General features: G+C 44.6%; 1 protein-coding gene across 8 annotated transcripts in view; it reads left to right on the top strand.

Moving 5' to 3' along the window:
* Positions 1 to 18,879, top strand: part of il1rapl1a (interleukin 1 receptor accessory protein-like 1a) — a 402,960-nt gene that overhangs the window by 183,153 nt on the left and 200,928 nt on the right. For all 8 annotated transcript variants that reach the window (XM_052522250.1, XM_052522247.1, XM_052522242.1 and 5 more), the window contains one exon: positions 7,985 to 8,171. In XM_052522250.1, the coding sequence (XP_052378210.1) occupies positions 7,985 to 8,171 (187 nt within the window). The remainder of the gene's footprint in view (positions 1 to 7,984; positions 8,172 to 18,879) is intronic.

Genomic DNA, 18,879 nt, shown 5'->3' with positions numbered 1-18,879 from the left:
CTCCCTCTCTCTCTATCTCTCTTTCTCTCTCCTTGTTTCTGTTTCTCTCTACCCCCTCTCTCTATAGCTCTTCCTCTTTATCTCTCCTTGTTTCTGTTTCTCTCTCTACCCCCTCTCTCTATCTCGCGTCCTCTCTCTCTATCTCTCTTTCTCTCTCCTTGTTTCTGTTTCTCTCTACTCCCTCTCTATAGCTCTTCCTCTTTCTCTCTCCTTGTTTCTGTTTCTCTCTACTCCCTCTCTATAGCTCCTCCTCTTTCTCTCTCCTTGTTTCTGTTTCTCTCTACTCCCTCTCTATAGCTCTTCCTCTTTCTCTCTCCTTGTTTCTGTTTCTCTCTACTCCCTCTCTCTAGCTCTTCCTCTTTCTCTCTCCTTGTTTCTGTTTCTCTCTCTATAGCTCTTCCTCTTTCTCTCTCCTTGTTTCTGTTTCTCTCTACTCCCTCTCTCTATAGCTCTTCCTCTTTCTCTCTCCTTGTTTCTGTTTCTCTCTCTACCCCCTATCTCTATAGCTCCTCCTCTTTCTCTCTCCTTGTTTCTGTTTCTCTCTACTCCCTCTCTCTATAGCTCTTCCTCTTTCTCTCTCCTTTTTCTGTTTCTCTCTCTACCCCCTCTCTCTATAGCTCTTCCTCTTTCTCTCTCCTTGTTTCTGTTTCTCTCTACTTCCTCTCTCTCCCCCTCTCTCTTTCTCTCTCCTTGTTTCTGTTTCTCTCTCTACCCCCTCTCTCTATAGCTCCTCCTCTTTCTCTCTCCTTGTTTCTGTTTCTCTCTACTCCCTCTCTATAGCTCTTCCTCTTTCTCTCTCATTGTTTCTGTTTCTCTCTCTACCCCCTCTCTCTATAGCTCCTCCTCTTTCTATCTCCTTGTTTCTGTTTCTCTCTACTCCCTCTCTATAGCTCTTCCTCTTTCTCTCTCCTTGTTTCTGTTTCTCTCTCTACCCCCTCTCTCTATAGCTCCTCCTCTTTCTCTCTCCTTGTTTCTGTTTCTCTCTACTCCCTCTCTATAGCTCCTCCTCTTTCTCTCTCCTTGTTTCTGTTTCTCTCTACTCCCTCTCTATAGCTCTTCCTCTTTCTCTCTCCTTGTTTCTGTTTCTCTCTACTCCCTCTCTCTATAGCTCTTCCTCTTTCTCTCTCCTTGTTTCTGTTTCTCTCTACTCCCTCTCTATAGCTCCTCCTCTTTCTCTCTCCTTGTTTCTGTTTCTCTCTACTCCCTCTCTCTATAGCTCTTCCTCTTTCTCTCTCCTTGTTTCTGTTTCTCTCTACTCTATCTCTCTTTCTCTCTCCTTGTTTCTGTTTCTCTCTACTCCCTCTCTCTATCTCTTTTTCTCTCCTTGTTTCTGTTTCTCTCTCTCTCCCTCTCTCTTTCTCAATCATTGTTTCTGTTTCTCCCTCTCCCCCTCTCTCTCCCCCCTCTCTCTCTATCTCTCTTTCTCTCTCCTTGTTTCTGTTTCTCTCTACTCCCTCTCTCTATAGCTCTTCCTCTTTCTCTCTCCTTGTTTCTGTTTCTCCCTACTCCCTCTCTCTATCTCTCTTTCTCTCTCCTTGTTTCTGTTTCTCTCTACTCCCTCTCTCACCCCCCTCTCTCTCTATCTCTCTTTCTCTCTCCTTGTTTCTGTTTCTCTCTTTCTCCCTCTCCCCTCTCTCTCTTCCTCTCTCTCTCCCTCTCTTTCTCTCTCGTTGTTTCTGTTTCTCTCTACTCCCTCTCCCTATCGATCTTCCTCTCTCTCTCTTTCTCCCTCTCCCCCTTTCTCTCTTCCTCTCTCTCCCTCTCTTTCTCTCTCATTGTTTCTGTTTCTCCCTCTCCCCCTCTCTCTCTTCCTCTCTCTCTCCCTCTCTTTCCCTCTCCTTGTTTCTGTTTCTCCCTCTCCCCCTCTCTCTCTTCCTCTCTCTCTCCCTCTCTTTCTCTCTCGTTGTTTCTGTTTCTCTCTACTCCCTCTCCCTATCGATCTTCCTCTCTCTCTCTTTCTCCCTCTCCCCTCTCTCTCTTCCTCTCTCTCCCTCTCTTTCTCTCTCATTGTTTCTGTTTCTCTCTACTCCCTCTCCCTATCGATCTTCCTCTCTCATTCTTTCTCCCTCTCCCCCTCTCTCTCTTCCTCTCTCTCCCTCTCTTTCTCTCTCATTGTTTCTGTTTCTCCCTCTCCCCCTCTCTCTCTTCCTCTCTCTCTCCCTCTCTTTCCCTCTCCTTGTTTCTGTTTCTCCCTCTCCCCCTCTCTCTCTTCCTCTCTCTCTCCCTCTCTTTCTCTCTCGTTGTTTCTGTTTCTCTCTACTCCCTCTCCGTATCGATCTTCCTCTCTCTCTCTTTCTCCCTCTCCCCCTCTCTCTCTTCCTCTCTCTCCCTCTCTTTCTCTCTCATTGTTTCTGTTTCTCCCTCTCCCCCTCTCTCTCTCTCCCTCTCTTTCCCTCTCCTTGTTTCTGTTTCTCCCTCTCCCCCTCTCTCTCTTCCTCTCTCTCTCCCTCTCTTTCTCTCTCCTTGTTTCTGTTTCTCCCTCTCCCCCTCTCTCTCTTCCTCTCTCTCTCCCTCTCTTTCCCTCTCCTTGTTTCTGTTTCTCCCTCTCCCCCTCTCTCTCTTCCTCTCTCTCTCCCTCTCTTTCCCTCTCCTTGTTTCTGTTTCTCCCTCTCCCCCTCTCTCTCTTCCTCTCTCTCTCCCTCTCTTTCTCTCTCGTTGTTTCTGTTTCTCTCTACTCCCTCTCCCTATCGATCTTCCTCTCTCTCTCTCTTTCTCCCTCTCCCCCTCTCTCTCTTCCTCTCTCTCCCTCTCTTTCTCTCTCATTGTTTCTGTTTCTCTCTACTCCCTCTCCCTATCGAACTTCCTCTCTCTCTCTTTCTCCCTCTCCCCCTCTCTCTCTTCCTCTCTCTCTCCCTCTCTTTCCCTCTCCTTGTTTCTGTTTCTCCCTCTCCCCCTCTCTCTCTTCCTCTCTCTCTCCCTCTCTTTCCCTCTCATTGTTTCTGTTTCTCCCTCTCCCCCTCTCTATCTCTACCTCTTTCCCTCTCCTTGTTTCTGTTTCTCCCTCTCCCCCTCTCTCTCTTCCTCTCTCTCTCCCTCTCTTTCTCTCTCCTTGTTTCTGTTTCTCCCTCTCCCCCTCTCTCTCTTCCTCTCTCTCTCCCTCTCTTTCTCTCTCGTTGTTTCTGTTTCTCTCTACTCCCTCTCCCTATCGATCTTCCTCTCTCTCTCTTTCTCCCTCTCCCCCTCTCTCTCTTCCTCTCTCTCCCTCTCTTTCTCTCTCATTGTTTCTGTTTCTCACTCTCCCCCTCTCTCTCTCTCCCTCTCTTTCCCTCTCCTTGTTTCTGTTTCTCCCTCTCCCCCTCTCTCTCTTCTCTCTCTCTCCCTCTCTTTCTCTCTCCTTGTTTCTGTTTCTCCCTCTCCCCCTCTCTCTCTTCCTCTCTCTCTCCCTCTCTTTTCCTCTCCTTGTTTCTGTTTCTCCCTCTCCCCCTCTCTCTCTTCCTCTCTCTCTCCCTCTCTTTCTCTCTCCTTGTTTCTGTTTCTCCCTCTCCCCTCTCTCTCTTCCTCTCTCTCTCCCTCTCTTTCTCTCTCGTTGTTTCTGTTTCTCTCTACTCCCTCTCCCTATCGATCTTCCTCTCTCTCTCTCTTTCTCCCTCTCCCCCTCTCTCTCTTCCTCTCTCTCCCTCTCTTTCTCTCTCATTGTTTCTGTTTCTCTCTACTCCCTCTCCCTATCGATCTTCCTCTCTCTCTCTTTCTCCCTCTCCCCCTCTCTCTCTTCCTCTCTCTCTCCCTCTCTTTCCCTCTCCTTGTTTCTGTTTCTCCCTCTCCCCCTCTCTCTCTTCCTCTCTCTCTCCCTCTCTTTCTCTCTCGTTGTTTCTGTTTCTCTCTACTCCCTCTCCCTATCGATCTTCCTCTCTCTCTCTTTCTCCCTCTCCCCCTCTCTCTCTCTTCCTCTCTCTCCCTCTCTTTCTCTCTCATTGTTTCTGTTTCTCTCTACTCCCTCTCCCTATCGATCTTCCTCTCTCTCTCTTTCTGCCTCTCCCCCTCTCTCTCTTCCTCTCTCTCCCTCTCTTTCTCTCTCATTGTTTCTGTTTCTCTCTACTCCCTCTCCCTATCGATCTTCCTCTCTTTCTCCCTCTCCCCCCCTCTCTCTTCCTCTCTCTCCCTCTCTTTCTCTCTCATTGTTTCTGTTTCTCCCTCTCCCCTTCTCTCTCTCCCTCTCTTTCCCTCTCCTTGTTTCTGTTTCTCCCTCTCCCCCTCTCTCTCTTCCTCTCTCTCTCCCTCTCTTTCTCTCTCGTTGTTTCTGTTTCTCTCTACTCCCTCTCCCTATCGATCTTCCTCTCTCTCTCTTTCTCCCTCTCCCCCTCTTTCTCTTCCTCTCTGTCCCTCTCTTTCTCTCTCATTGTTTCTGTTTCTCCCTCTCCCCCTCTCTCTCTTCCTCTCTCTCCCTCTCCTTGTTTCTGTTTCTCCCTCTCCCCCTCTCTCTCTTCCTCTCTCTCTCCCTCTCTTTCTCTCTCGTTATTTCTGTTTCTCTCTACTCCCTCTCCCTATCGATCTTCCTCTCTCTCTCTTTCTCCCTCTTCCTCTCTCTCTCTCCCTCTCTTTCCCTCTCCTTGTTTCTGTTTCTCCCTCTCCCCCTCTCTCTCTTCCTCTCTCTCTCCCTCTCTTTCCCTCTCCTTGTTTCTGTTTCTCCCTCTCCCCCTCTCTCTCTTCCTCTCTCTCTCCCTCTCTTTCTCTCTCCTTGTTTCTGTTTCTCCCTCTCCCCCTCTCTCTTTTCCTCTCTCTCTCCCTCTCTTTCTCTCTCCTTGTTTCTGTTTCTCCCTCTCCCCCCTCTCTCTTTCTCCGTCTCTCCATCCCCACTTAATGTAAATGTAAAGCTGTCACCTCCAGTGTTTTCTCTCCTCTAAACAATCTCCCTCCACCTCTGTAGTCCACGCACGTGTCTCCCACTGAATGAATTCACCACCTCTCAAATGAGCCTGTATCTCTCAGTGGTCTGCTTGTGTGTTTTCCTGTTGTGATTACTCTGAGAACGAACGTATGTGAGGGATACTAATGTGTGGATGAATGGAAGCTAACACGAGTTGGAGACTAAAGCTTGCTGTGTTGGAGTGAAACAGTTTTTGAAAGTTTGGACGAATTGTCGACCCCTGACTGTCCATCAATCAAACACCACAAAAAATGTCCCACGATCCCGCAGTGATCCCCTAGTTTCAAGTACCCTCATTGGTTCCCGTGGGACTCCATCCATCTGATTGGCTCAGGTGTCCCCTCCGATACGAGGTCATCTCTGATCATCTCCCTCATCATGTCAACATTTACACCTCCGAAACTCTTAGGCGGTGTACATGTGTGAATGTGTGTACGTGTGTGTGTACGTGTACGTGTGTGAATATGCATTTATGCACATGTGCATGTGTGTTTAGGCAAAATAAAAACACAACATTTTAAATAACACTGTCATTGCATTATCTAACATCTGGTTACGGTTTCGAGTCCAATCCTACTTTACCTATTCTCAGTTTGCTCCGTACCACAGTAAGAGAGCCTTCCAGCCAGCCTGTTGGCTATACCTCTAGTAGCCTGGTGCAGTGTCTTACAGCCTCAGCTGTGTGTGTTTTATGGTCTGGAGGTCAGGTGTTTCTATGGGAGAGGGGATTATCTTATTACTTCCATAACTTGACTCTATAATATGAAAGCTTGTCATGTAGCCTGAAAGGAAGCATCTGGCCAGCAGTAAAGTTAATGTAACGAAATGCAGCCCCATATGCTACACAGGTCACACAAGGCAGAGAGATGGGGGTGATGGTGGTGGGAATGGCAACAAGTGCTCAGCATATGTGGGAACTCCTTCAAGACTGTTGGAAAAGTATTCCAGGTGAAGTTGGTTGAGAAAATGCCAAGAGTGTACAAAGGTGTCATCAAGTCAAAGGTTGGCTACTTTGAAGAATCTCAAAAATATGTATTATTTGTTTAACACTTTTTTGATTACTACATGATTCCATATGTGTTATTTAATATTTTTGATGTCTTCATTATTCTTCTACAATGTAGAAATGTAGTACAAATAAAGAAAAACCCTGGAATGAGTAGCTGTGTACAAACTTTTGACTGGTACTGTATATCTGAAGTGATGACATCACTTAGCCATCCGCTACAGACAATGAGCCCATGTTTCAGTTATGCCACTGGCTTCCTCAAATGACTCATATTGAAGGAAAGTAGACGAGAAAATGAAGCCATTTGACTGTATTTAGACCCATCCTTCAGCATTTGACTGTATTTAGACCCAGTCTTCAGCATTTGACTGTATTTAGACCCAGCCTTCAGCATTTGACTGTATTTAGACCCAGCCTTCAGCATTTGACTGTATTTAGACCCAGCCTTCAGCATTTGACTGTATTTAGGCCCAGCCTTCAGCATTTGACTGTATTTAGACCCAACCTTCAGCATTTGACTGTATTTAGACCCAGCCTTCAGCATTTGACTGTATTTAGCCCCAGTCTTCAGCATTTGACTGTATTTAGACCCAGCCTTCAGCATTTGACTGTATGTAGGCCCAGCCTTCAGCATTTGACTGTATTTAGACCCAGCCTTCAGCATTTGACTGTATTTAGACCCAGCCTTCAGCATTTGACTGTATTTAGACCCATCCTTCAGCATTTGACTGTATTTAGACCCAGTCTTCAGCATTTGACTGTATTTAGACCCAGCCTTCAGCATTTGACTGTATTTAGACCCAGCCTTCAGCATTTGACTGTATTTAGACCCAGCCTTCAGCATTTGACTGTATTTAGGCCCAGCCTTCAGCATTTGACTGTATTTAGACCCAGCCTTCAGCATTTGACTGTATTTAGACCCAGCCTTCAGCATTTGACTGTATTTAGCCCCAGTCTTCAGCATTTGACTGTATTTAGACCCAGCCTTCAGCATTTGACTGTATGTAGGCCCAGCCTTCAGCATTTGACTGTATTTAGACCCAGCCTTCAGCATTTGACTGTATTTAGACCCAGCCTTCAGCATTTGACTGTATTTAGACCCAGCCTTCAGCATTTGACTGTATTTAGGCCCAGCCTTCAGCATTTGACTGTATTTAGACCCAGCCTTCAGCATTTGACTGTATTTAGGCCCAGCCTTCAGCATTTGACTGTATTTAGACCCAGCCTTCAGCATTTGACTGTATTTAGGCCCATCCTTCAGCATTTGACTGTATTTAGGCCCAGCCTTCAGCATTTGACTGTATTTAGACCCAGCCTTCAGCATTTGACTGTATTTAGGCCCAGCCTTCAGCATTTGACTGTATTTAGGCCCAGCCTTCAGCATTTGACTGTATTTAGACCCAGCCTTCAGCATTTGACTGTATTTAGACCCAGCCTTCAGCATTTGACTGTATTTAGACCCAGCCTTCAGCATTTGACTGTATTTAGACCCAGCCTTCAGCATTTGACTGTATTTAGGCCCAGCCTTCAGCATTTGACTGTATGTAGGCCCAGCCTTCAGCATTTGACTGTATTTAGGCCCAGCCTTCAGAATTTCAATGCCACCGGCTTGCTCCTGTGCTGTCAGAGGGCTATTACATCACTGTGATGACGAAGCAGGTTCTTCCACTCCTTCCATCCCCTGTCTCTGTGTGTGTGTGTGTGTGTGTGTGTGTGTGTGTGTGTGTGTGTGTGTGTGTGTGTGTGTGTGTGTGTGTGTGTGTGTGTGTGTGTGTGTGTGTGGTGTCTGTTTTGTCATTAGTATCCCCAGGGCAGGCTTGCATGGCCCTCCATTAATTGAATAGTGGTCGTGAGCCTGCTTCATTGGTTCAGTAAGCTGATGAACACGTCGTTAGCACTATCTCCGACAATGTGTGTGTTGCATGTTTTGCCTGTCTTTGTGTGCGTGTGTGAGGAATGAGGACATGGGAAGAGGGAGTAAAACGTATAGTCAGAGAGAGAGAAAAGAAAGCTAATGTAAATCAGGAATAGGAAGAGTTGTTTTGACTATGCATTTTCTCTAATTGTCTGAATCTTGTCAGTGACCTGTTGGTTGTGCTGGTATGTTCCAGGAATTCAACCTACTGTATGAAGGTGTCCATGTCTCTCCACGTGGCTGAGAACGACACAGACCTCTGCTACAACTCTGACATGAGACATATGGAGAAGGCCGAACTCAGCAAGAGCAAAGACATCACCTGTCCAGACATAGAGGACTACATAGAACCTGGGAAAGACCCTCATATCATCTGGTTTAAGGTGAGAGACGTGTGTGTGTGTGTGTGTGAGTGTGTGTGTGTGTGTGTGTGTGTGTGTGTGTGTGTGTGTGTGTGTGTGTGTGTGTGTGTGTGTGTGTGTGTGTGTGTGTGTGTGTGTGTGTGTGTGTGTGTGTGTGTGTGTGTGTGTGTGTGTGTGTCTGATTTTACTTGGTGAAGATGGTGCCTCATGGCTTTGTTTTCAGATCACTTCCTGGTTGTTTCTATGGAATGTGAAAGCGATGTCCGTGGGAGCCTGAGACTGGGTCAGATTATGCATGTGGGATTTGTTAATAATAGGAGAATTACACGACACCTGTCTGCAGTGCACCAGTATCAGTGTAGAGGTCATCTTAGGTTAGGAGAAACACACAGTACATGAATACAGAGACAGAGACGGGATTCATTATTCACACACTGATGAGGGGAGAAACTTTTCATATTATAGTTCACTTTGACCTACGGAAAAGTAGGAGGACAGAGGAGAGAGAGAGACAGAGACAGAGACAGAGACAGGAAAAGGAGAGAAAATGGATAGAGAGCGAATGGGGGAAAGAAAAACGTCACCTCTCCGTCAACCCTAATCAGCACAGTTGACCCAGCAGGGTCCCACAATCCACTGCTTCCTGCCCAGCCAATGGAGAACATGCCCTCAACCCTGGAACTCACCCTGCAGCTAGGGCTGACTGAGCACGGGAGTTTTAAATAACCTTTATTGGGTCTGGGGACAAACAACACCACTCACACAAAACCATAGTTACATATCAATTAAAAACACAACACCAAATCTTCCTCCACAGTAACTAAACACAACAGCCTCTGAATACCCCATATCCTCATAAACAGATCAATGTTATTAATCATTTTGTAATAGTCAAATTCAACCCTCAGTCTTGCTGCCAACATCCCCTCCAGCATTCCCACCACATCCACAGACCCCTGTCCCCAAATACTGTTCTTTCAGGTCTTCCATATTGCTAATTTAGCTGCCCCTGATGCAAAATTAAGCAAAATAACTACAACCCCTTCAACTAAACCTGTACTTTAGCCCAAATATAAACAGTTGGGAAGAGAAAACCTCTCCCAGAGTTGGGAGCCAGCTAGGGATCAGGTCAATCATCCCGACCAACCTGGGACACTGTCAGAATAGATGTGCCAGAGTTTCAGACTCAGCACAGAATGGACACCCTTCCCCAACAGTAGGATCCAGGTGTACCAGATGCATATTGGTGGCTATGGCTCCATGTATTATCCTCCATTGGAGGTCAGCTGTCCTCTTTTCAATAGGCAGTTTGTATAAAGACCACCAACAAGCCTTTTGGGGAGGCACCTGGACCAAGCACACCCGCCCACCTCGTTCATTTGACCCCTTCCAGGGAAGAAGCACCGGACAGTTTTACACAGATTTTGTACATGTCCTTCTTTCCCACCGCCTTGAACTCCCCCAGTTCCAGGGTTTTGAAGGAAAGCAGCATCCCCACGTCCTCCTCTAATGCCCCCACTGTAGCACTAACATTCAGTGCAGGGAACACATAATCCAGACCCTCCATCCACTGATCCGAATTGGAAGTGTCAGTCACATTCTGCCGATGAAGTACTGGCAAGGAATTACAGACCTCAGCTACAACCTTCCTCAGTAGACGAGATGACCGGATCCCCGCTCTTTCTCCCAGCTCCTCCAACGATCTGCTCCTACTCCGCATCAGATGACCCAACTTGGTACACCCCACATCTAACAGGCATGAACGTAGGCTGGCTGACCCCACAGCACGGGGACTGGATGGCAGTGTTGTAAAAAAAAGAGGCTCTTCAAAAGCCACATACCTGGTGGGGTGCCAGTCTTACGACACTTGACAAGAATTCTCCAAGCCTGCTTAACAGACTCATAAAATGGAGTCAAGCCAGACAAATCACCCCCCTCTAGCTTTAAGAGGAAAATGTGCTTGTCTAAGCCCAATCGGCCCACTCCCCTCATCAAAGTATAGGTTGTGTCGACCCAGCTAGAACGGTCACAGTAAAACCGTTTCTGGGCTACTTGAAGCCGGAAAGCCATGATCCTGGAAGAAATGTCCACCAGGCCTTTACCACCCTCATGCAGTGGCAGGTACAGGGCCACAGCTTTAATCTAATGTTGTCCAGACCAGAAGAAATTGACAAGGGTCCTCTGAAGCTCTTGTATCAGACTGTGGCTGTACAATCATTAGTCTGCACCACAGGGTAGAGGCAGCTAGATTATTGGCTACCAGCACCCTTCCCCTATAAGACAGCTGGGGTAGCACCCATTTCCATGTTGACAGTCTGGCTCACACTTTCTCCACTACACCCTCCCAGTTCTTTTTCTGAAAGACATCGGAGCCCCCAAAGTCTTCATCCCATCTCTGCCCCACTGAATCAACTCTGGTAACTGTGGTGCGGACCCCGTCTGAAGCTGACCTGCCCACAGCGATTCGCTCTTTTCCCAATTTACTCTATACACCTTTAAAGCGTTTAAGAGAAACTTAACATCCTCACCCCCTGTAATAAAAAAATATCACGTCATCTGCATACACAGACAGTGCTATCGTGAGACCCTTCATTACCCCAGGCACAGAGAAACCAGTAAGCCTCGCTCTTAAAAAACAAAGTATTGGTTCAATTGCCAGATAATATAACTGCCTTTAAATTGGGCATCCCTACCTGATACCCCTTTGGACAGGGATGGGGCAGCTCAAACCACGCCCCACCCAGGCCCCAGTATACAGTAAACTCATCCAAGACAAAAAAAACATCCCCAAACCCAAAAGCTTTCATTGTTTTGAATGACTACTGGTGGTCTACACGGTCAAAGGCCTTCTCCTGATCCAAAGAAGTTTACAAATGTCTAAAACATCTCATATCAGAAACAAGTTATCAACAATAGAGAGGTCAGGTCCAGTTAGTCTGGTCCAACAGCCCCAGATACTGTTTCAACCTGTCTGAGAGACATTTAGATACAATTTTTTAGAAGAGCCAATGAAAGCACAGCACATTGACAGGAAACAGGAAGAGAAAATATTCACACACCACTTCAGAAAAATCCCCCCCAACAGATCCCAAAAAGTCCTTATAGAACTCAGATGGTAAACCATCGATGCCAGGGGCTCGGCCTGATGAGAGCTGCATAACTGCTGTGGACAGCTCCTGCAGAGTAATATCAGAGTCCAAAGCAACTCTCTGCTCAGGACCCAATTGAGGAAGTCCATGTAACAGCTGTTCAGTACACAGAGAATCACAATCCTCCGCCTTATAGAGGGCAGAGTAGAAATCCACCTGAATTTTTCCCAAAACAACAAACACCTTTCCCAAAACATGACATAATGTAACAATTTAACATTAAGATACCAATAAGGTGATGATGTTCGTAGACAGGACAAGTGGATATCAACAGACACCTTATGATGATCAGAAAAACCCACAGGAGTAATATCACACCTTCAACCCTACTACAGTAGTTATCAGATACATACAACCTGTCTAACCTTCCAACCCTACTACAGTAGTGATCAGATACATACAACCTGTCTAACCTTCAACCCTACTACAGTAGTGGTCAGATACATACAACCTGTCTAACCTTCCAACCCTACTACAGTAGTGATCAGATACATACAACCTGTCTAACCTTCCAACCCTACTACAGTAGTGATCAGATACATACAACCTGTCTAACCTTCCAACCCTACTACAGTAGTGATCAGATACATACAACCTGTCTAACCTTCCAACCCTACTACAGTAGTGATCAGATACATACAACCTGTCTAACCTTCCAACCCTACTACAGTAGTGATCAGATACATACAACCTGTCTAACCTTCCAACCCTACTACAGTAGTGATCAGATACATACAACCTGTCTAACCTTCCAACCCTACTACAGTAGTGATCAGATACATACAACCTGTCTAACCTTCCAACCCTACTACAGTAGTGATCAGATACATACAACCTGTCTAACCTTCCAACCCTACTACAGTAGTGATCAGATACATACAACCTGTCTAACCTTCCAACCCTACTACAGTAGTGATCAGATACATACAACCTGTCTAACCTTCCAACCCTACTACAGCAGTGGTCAGATACATACAACCTGTCTAACCTTCAACCCTACTACAGTAGTGATCAGATACACACAACCTGTCTAACCTTCCAACCCTACTACAGTAGTGATCAGATACATACAACCTGTCTAACCTTCCAACCCTACTACAGTAGTGATCAGATACATACAACCTGTCTAACCTTCCAACCCTACTACAGTAGTGATCAGATACATACAACCTGTCTAACCTTCCAACCCTACTACAGTAGTGATCAGATACATACAACCTGTCTAACCTTCAACCCTACTACAGTAGTGATCAGATACATACAACCTGTCTAACCTTCCAACCCTACTACAGTAGTGATCAGATACATACAACCTGTCTAACCTTCCAACCCTACTACAGTAGTGGTCAGATACATACAACCTGTCTAACCTTCCAACCCTACTACAGTAGTGATCAGATACATACAACCTGTCTAACCTTCCAACCCTACTACAGTAGTGGTCAGATACATACAACCTGTCTAACCTTCCAACCCTACTACAGTAGTGATCAGATACATACAACCTGTCTAACCTTCCAACCCTACTACAGTAGTGATCAGATACATACAACCTGTCTAACCTTCCAACCCTACTACAGTAGTGATCAGATACATACAACCTGTCTAACCTTCCAACCCTACTACAGTAGTGATCAGATACATACAACCTGTCTAACCTTCCAACCCTACTACAGTAGTGGTCAGATACATACAACCTGTCTAACCTTCCAACCCTACTACAGTAGTGGTCAGATACATACAACCTGTCTAACCTTCCAACCCTACTACAGTAGTGATCAGATACATACAACCTGTCTAACCTTCCAACCCTACTACAGTAGTGATCAGATACATACAACCTGTCTAACCTTCCAACCCTACTACAGTAGTGATCAGATACATACAACCTGTCTAACCTTCCAACCCTACTACAGTAGTGGTCAGATACATACAACCTGTCTAATCTTCCAACCCTACTACATTAGTGATCAGATACATACAACCTGTCTAACCTGACTGCACTGACATGACCTTCATTCATTTTTAACCATGTGTACAGCCTAACTGTTTGCATTCCTTACTCTCAAAGCATCAGAAAGCTCAAACTCAGTTAATAGACCAGACAGACAAGTAGCTGACCGCAGGTGAGGTTCTTCAGCGGTGCGATCAACAGTAAAATCCACTGTACAGTTCCAGTCCCCCCCTAAAACCATACACCCCTCTTGGTCACACTGTCTTAAGGTTTCCTTTATTTGATCAAATACTGCAATACGCTCTGTACCGTCATTAGGAGCATAAACATTCAAAACAGAATAAACAGAAACTCCATAACATCCACCTTGACCAATAAAACCTGACCCTTGACAATCTCTGCAGATACCACAGTCACACCCTAAGCCTAAGGAAAACAAGATGGCCACCCCAGCACTGAAATTAGTACCATGACTGAGTATATGCTGCCCCTCCCATCACATACCCCAGTCCACCTCAATAGCCTCATCAATATGTGTCTCCTGTAGGAAAACTACATTAAGCCTTTTCTGTTTTATTACTTCTAATACCCAAGCCCTCGTATTCCTGTCCCTTCCCCCATTAATATTGAGAGAACCGACCCTTAGTACCTCCATGTAGAAAAGAGAAAAGAAAAGCAGAAGAAACCACAGAGAAACCAGACAAAGAGAAAAAAACACCCTATGAGTCATGATCATCCTCATTGTTTTAATTTTCACTGAACTTGACCACGTTTCCCACTACCTTTTGCAGCCGTAACAGCAGTAACACATTCCTCAAGCGAAAACGCTTCTTCTCACTCAACTGGTCTAACCCCACCATCTTCTGTAACATCACCTCACAAACTTAGCAACACAGAAAAAATCTGCCAATTTGTCAGATTTCCCAAAAGTCTGATCCATGAACCCATTTACCTCCAGATTGTAAATTGTCACCAGCTGCTATCATATCAAGAGAGATATCCATATCCTTCTCCTGATCCTCCTTAACTGAGGCCACAGACCCCTGACTCCCCTCAGGCACATCCCTCTCAACACTCCCCACTTGCACCCCATCACTCATACCAGGCATCTCCTCCACTACCTGGGAGACTAGCTCCACCTGAACCCCCTCCTATACCCCATCACTTGTACTGGGCATCTTCTCCACTACCTGGGAGACTAGCTCCACCTGAACCCCCTCCTATACCCCATCACTTGTACTGGGCATCTTCTCCACTACCTGGGAGACTAGCTCCACGTGAACCCCCTAATTGCTCATTGGGAATAAATGGTGGTACATTCGAAATCGTTACCCTTGTTGACGGAGAAAAAAGCGGCGTAACTTGAATAAACATTCCTTTAAGAAGTACACCATGCTCAACCATACGATCTACAAGACGCTCTTCTTTAAGAAGTACGCCATGCTCAACCATCTGATCAACAAGACACTCTTCTTTAAGAAGTACACCATGCTCAACCATACGATCTACAAGACGCCCTTCTTTAAGAAGTACACCATGCTCAACCATACGATCTACAAGACGCTCTTCTTTAAGAAGTACACCATGCTCAACCATACGATCTACAAGACGCTCTTCTTTAAGAAGTACGCCATGCTCAACCATACGATCTACAAGACACTCTTCTTTAAGAAGTACGCCATGCTCAACCATCCGATCAACAAGACACTCTTCTTTAAGAAGTACGCCATGCTCAACCATCCGATCAACAAGACGCTCTTCTTTAAGAAGTACGCCATGCTCAACCATACGATCTACAAGACCCTCCCTCCTCTTTAAGAAGTACACCATGCTCAACCATACGATCAACAAGACCCTCTTCTTTAAGAAGTACACCATGCTCAACCATCCGATCAACAAGACACTCTTCTTTAAGAAGTACACCATGCTCAACCATACGATCAACAAGACCCTCTTCTTTAAGAAGTACACCATGCTCAACCATACGATCAACAAGACGCTCTTCTTTAAGAAGTACACCTTCTTTAAAACCTCTTAAGGAAGCTGCGAATTTTCGCAGCTTTTTGTTAAAAATCGCGCAACATTTCAGCGCCCTGCTACTCATGCCAGGACTATAGTATATGCATATGATTAGTATGTGTGGATAGAAAACACTCAGACGTTTCTAAAACTGGTTAAATCACGGCTGTGACTATAACAGAACGTGCGTTTCATCGAAAAGTAGAGGAAAATCTGATCACTGAAAATGGGAAAATATTCAACCAATTGTTAAAAGTGACCCACATTAAATGGAGCCGAGGTTGCAATACCTACAGCTTCCACACGATGTCAACAGTCTTGTCATTTGTCTCGGATTTGTTTCTTGGTCAAACCGAAACAAGGGAGACGATTTCTTCCGGTCTCCGACAGGATGTTTTGGTTGAGAAATATCCGGACATGATTTCAAGACGTGGAGCTAAAGAATATACATCACCCCGTGATCATTTTGATAGATTATTAACATTTACTAATACCTAAAGTTGCATTACAAAAGTATTTTGAAGTGTTTTGTGAAAGTTTATCGTCAACTTTTTTAATAATAAAAAATGACGTTACGTTAAAAAACGCTATTTTTTTTCATTGATCACACAGTCTTCATAGATCGATATCTAGGCTATATATGGACTGATTTAATCCAAAAAAATAACCAAAATGATGTTTATGGGACATCTAGGAGTGCCAAGAAAGAAGCTTGTCAAAGGTAATGAATGTTTTATATTTTATTTCTGCGTTTTGGTTAGGACCGGCTACCGCAAAATCTGTCGTTTTAGATTAAGTTCCAGTACTTTTGGGTGCATGCTATCAGATAATAGCTTCTCATGCTTTCGCCGAAAAGCATTTTACAAATCTGACTCGGTAGCTAGATTCACAACGAGTGTAGCTTTAATTCAGTACATTGTATGTGCATTTTAATGAAAGTTTGAGTTTTATCAAAAACTATACGTGGCGCACTTGAAATTTCCGCTGATTTGATCCCCACAGCGGGAGCACTTCCCTAACAAGGTACCATGCTCAACCATACGATCAACAAGACCCTCTTCTTTAAGAAGAACGTCATGCTCAACCATACGATCTACAAGACACTCTTCTTTAAGAAGGACACCATGCTCAACCATACGATCTACAAGACGCTCTTCTTTAAGAAGTACACCATGCTCAACCATCCGATCTACAAGACGCTCTTCTTTAAGAAGTACACCATGCTCAACCATCCGATCTACAAGACACTCTTCTTACACCATGCTCAACCATACGATCAACAAGACCCTCTTCTTTAAGAAGAACGTCATGCTCAACCATACGATCTACAAGGCGCTCTTCTTTAAGAAGTACGCCATGCTCAACCATCCGATCTACAAGACGTTCTTCTTTAAGAAGTACGCCATGCTCAACCATCCGATCAACCAGACACTCTTCTTTAAGAAGTACGCCATGCTCAACCATACGATCTACAAGATGGTCTTCTTTAAGAAGTACGCCATGCTCAACCATACGATCTACAAGACCCTCCTCTTTAAGAAGTACACCATGCTCAACCATACGATCAACAAGACGCTCTTCTTTAAGAAGTACGCCATGCTCAACCATCCGATCAACAAGACACTCTTCTTTAAGAAGTACGCCATGCTCAACCATCCGATCAACAAGACACTCTTCTTTAAGAAGTACGCCATGCTCAACCATACGATCTACAAGATGGTCTTCTTTAAGAAGTACGCCATGCTCAACCATACGATCAACAAGACCCTCTTCTTTAAGAAGTACACCATGCTCAACCATCCGATCAACAAGACACTCTTCTTTAAGAAGTACACCATGCTCAACCATACGATCAACAAGACCCTCTTCTTTAATTTTTAGACGTTTCTAAAACTGGTTAAATCACGGCTGTGACTATAACAGAACGTGCGTTTCATCGAAAAGTGCAGGAAAATCTGATCACTGAAAATGGGAAAATATATCCATGCGCAACTTCAACCAATTGTTAAAAGTGACCCACATTAAATGGAGCCGAGGTTGCAATACCTATAGCTTCCACACGATGTCAACAGTCTTGTCATTTGTCTCGGATTTGTTTCTTGGTCAAACCGAAACAAGGGAGACGATTTCTTCCGGTCTCCGACAGGATGTTTTGGTTGAGAAATATCCGGACATGATTTCAAGACGTGGAGCTAAAGAATATACATCACCCCGTGATCATTTTGATATATTATTAACGTTTACTAATACCTAAAGTTGCATTACAAAAGTATTTCGAAGTGTTTTGTGAAAGTTTATCGTCGACTTTTTTAATTAAAAAAAATGACGTTACGTTAAAAAACGCTATTTTTTTTCGTTGATCACACAGTCTTCATAGATCGATATCTAGGCTATATATGGACTGATTTAATCGAAAAAAATACCCAAAATGATGTTTATGGGGCATCTAGGAGTGCCAAGAAAGAAGCTCGTCAAAGGTAATGAATGTTTTATATTTTATTTCTGCGTTTTGGTTAGGACCGGCTACCGCAAAATCTGTCGTTTTAGATTAAGTTCCAGTACTTTTGGGTGCATGCTATCAGATAATAGCTTCTCATGCTTTCGCCGAAAAGCATTTTACAAATCTGACTCGGTAGCTAGATTCACAACGAGTGTAGCTTTAATTCAGTACATTGTATGTGCATTTTAATGAAAGTTTGAGTTTTATCAAAAACTATACGTGAATAAACATTCCTTTAAGAAGAACGTCATGCTCAACCATACGATCTACAAGACGCTCTTCTTTAAGAAGTACACCATGCTCAACCATACGATCTACAAGACACTCTTCTTTAAGAAGGACACCATGCTCAACCATCCGATCTACAAGACGCTCTTCTTTAAGAAGTACACCATGCTCAACCATCCGATCTACAAGACACTCTTCTTTAAGAAGTACACCATGCTCAACCCTCCGATCTACAAGACACTCTTCTTTAAGAAGTACACCATGCTCAACCATCCGATCTACAAGACACTCTTCTTTAAGAAGTACACCATGCTCAACCATACGATCTACAAGACGCTCTTCTTACACCATGCTCAAACATACGATCTACAAGACACTCTTCTTTAAGAAGTACACCATGCTCAACCATCCGATCTACAAGACACTCTTCTTTAAGAAGTACACCATGCTCAACCATACGATCTACAAGACGCTCTTCTTACACCATGCTCAACCATACGATCTACAAGACGCTCTTCTTTAAGAAGTACACCATGCTCAACCATCCGATCTACAAGACACTCTTCTTTAAGAAGTACACCATGCTCAACCATACGATCTACAAGACACTCTTCTTTAAGAAGTACACCATGCTCAACCATCCGATGTACAAGACACTCTTCTTTAAGAAGTACACCATGCTCAACCATACGATCTACAAGACACTCTTCTTTAAGAAGTACACCATGCTCAACCATCCGATCTACAAGACACTCTTCTTTAAGAAGTACACCATGCTCAACCATACGATCTACAAGACGCTCTTCTTTAAGAAGTACACCATGCTCAACCATCCGATCTACAAGACACTCTTCTTTAAGAAGTACACCATGCTCAACC

The sequence above is a fragment of the Oncorhynchus keta genome, chromosome 7 (assembly GCF_023373465.1).
Source record: "Oncorhynchus keta strain PuntledgeMale-10-30-2019 chromosome 7, Oket_V2, whole genome shotgun sequence".
Taxonomy (NCBI): domain Eukaryota; kingdom Metazoa; phylum Chordata; class Actinopteri; order Salmoniformes; family Salmonidae; genus Oncorhynchus; species Oncorhynchus keta.
Note: the sequence above shows the minus strand (reverse complement) of the source record. Positions and strands in the feature narration are given on the sequence as shown.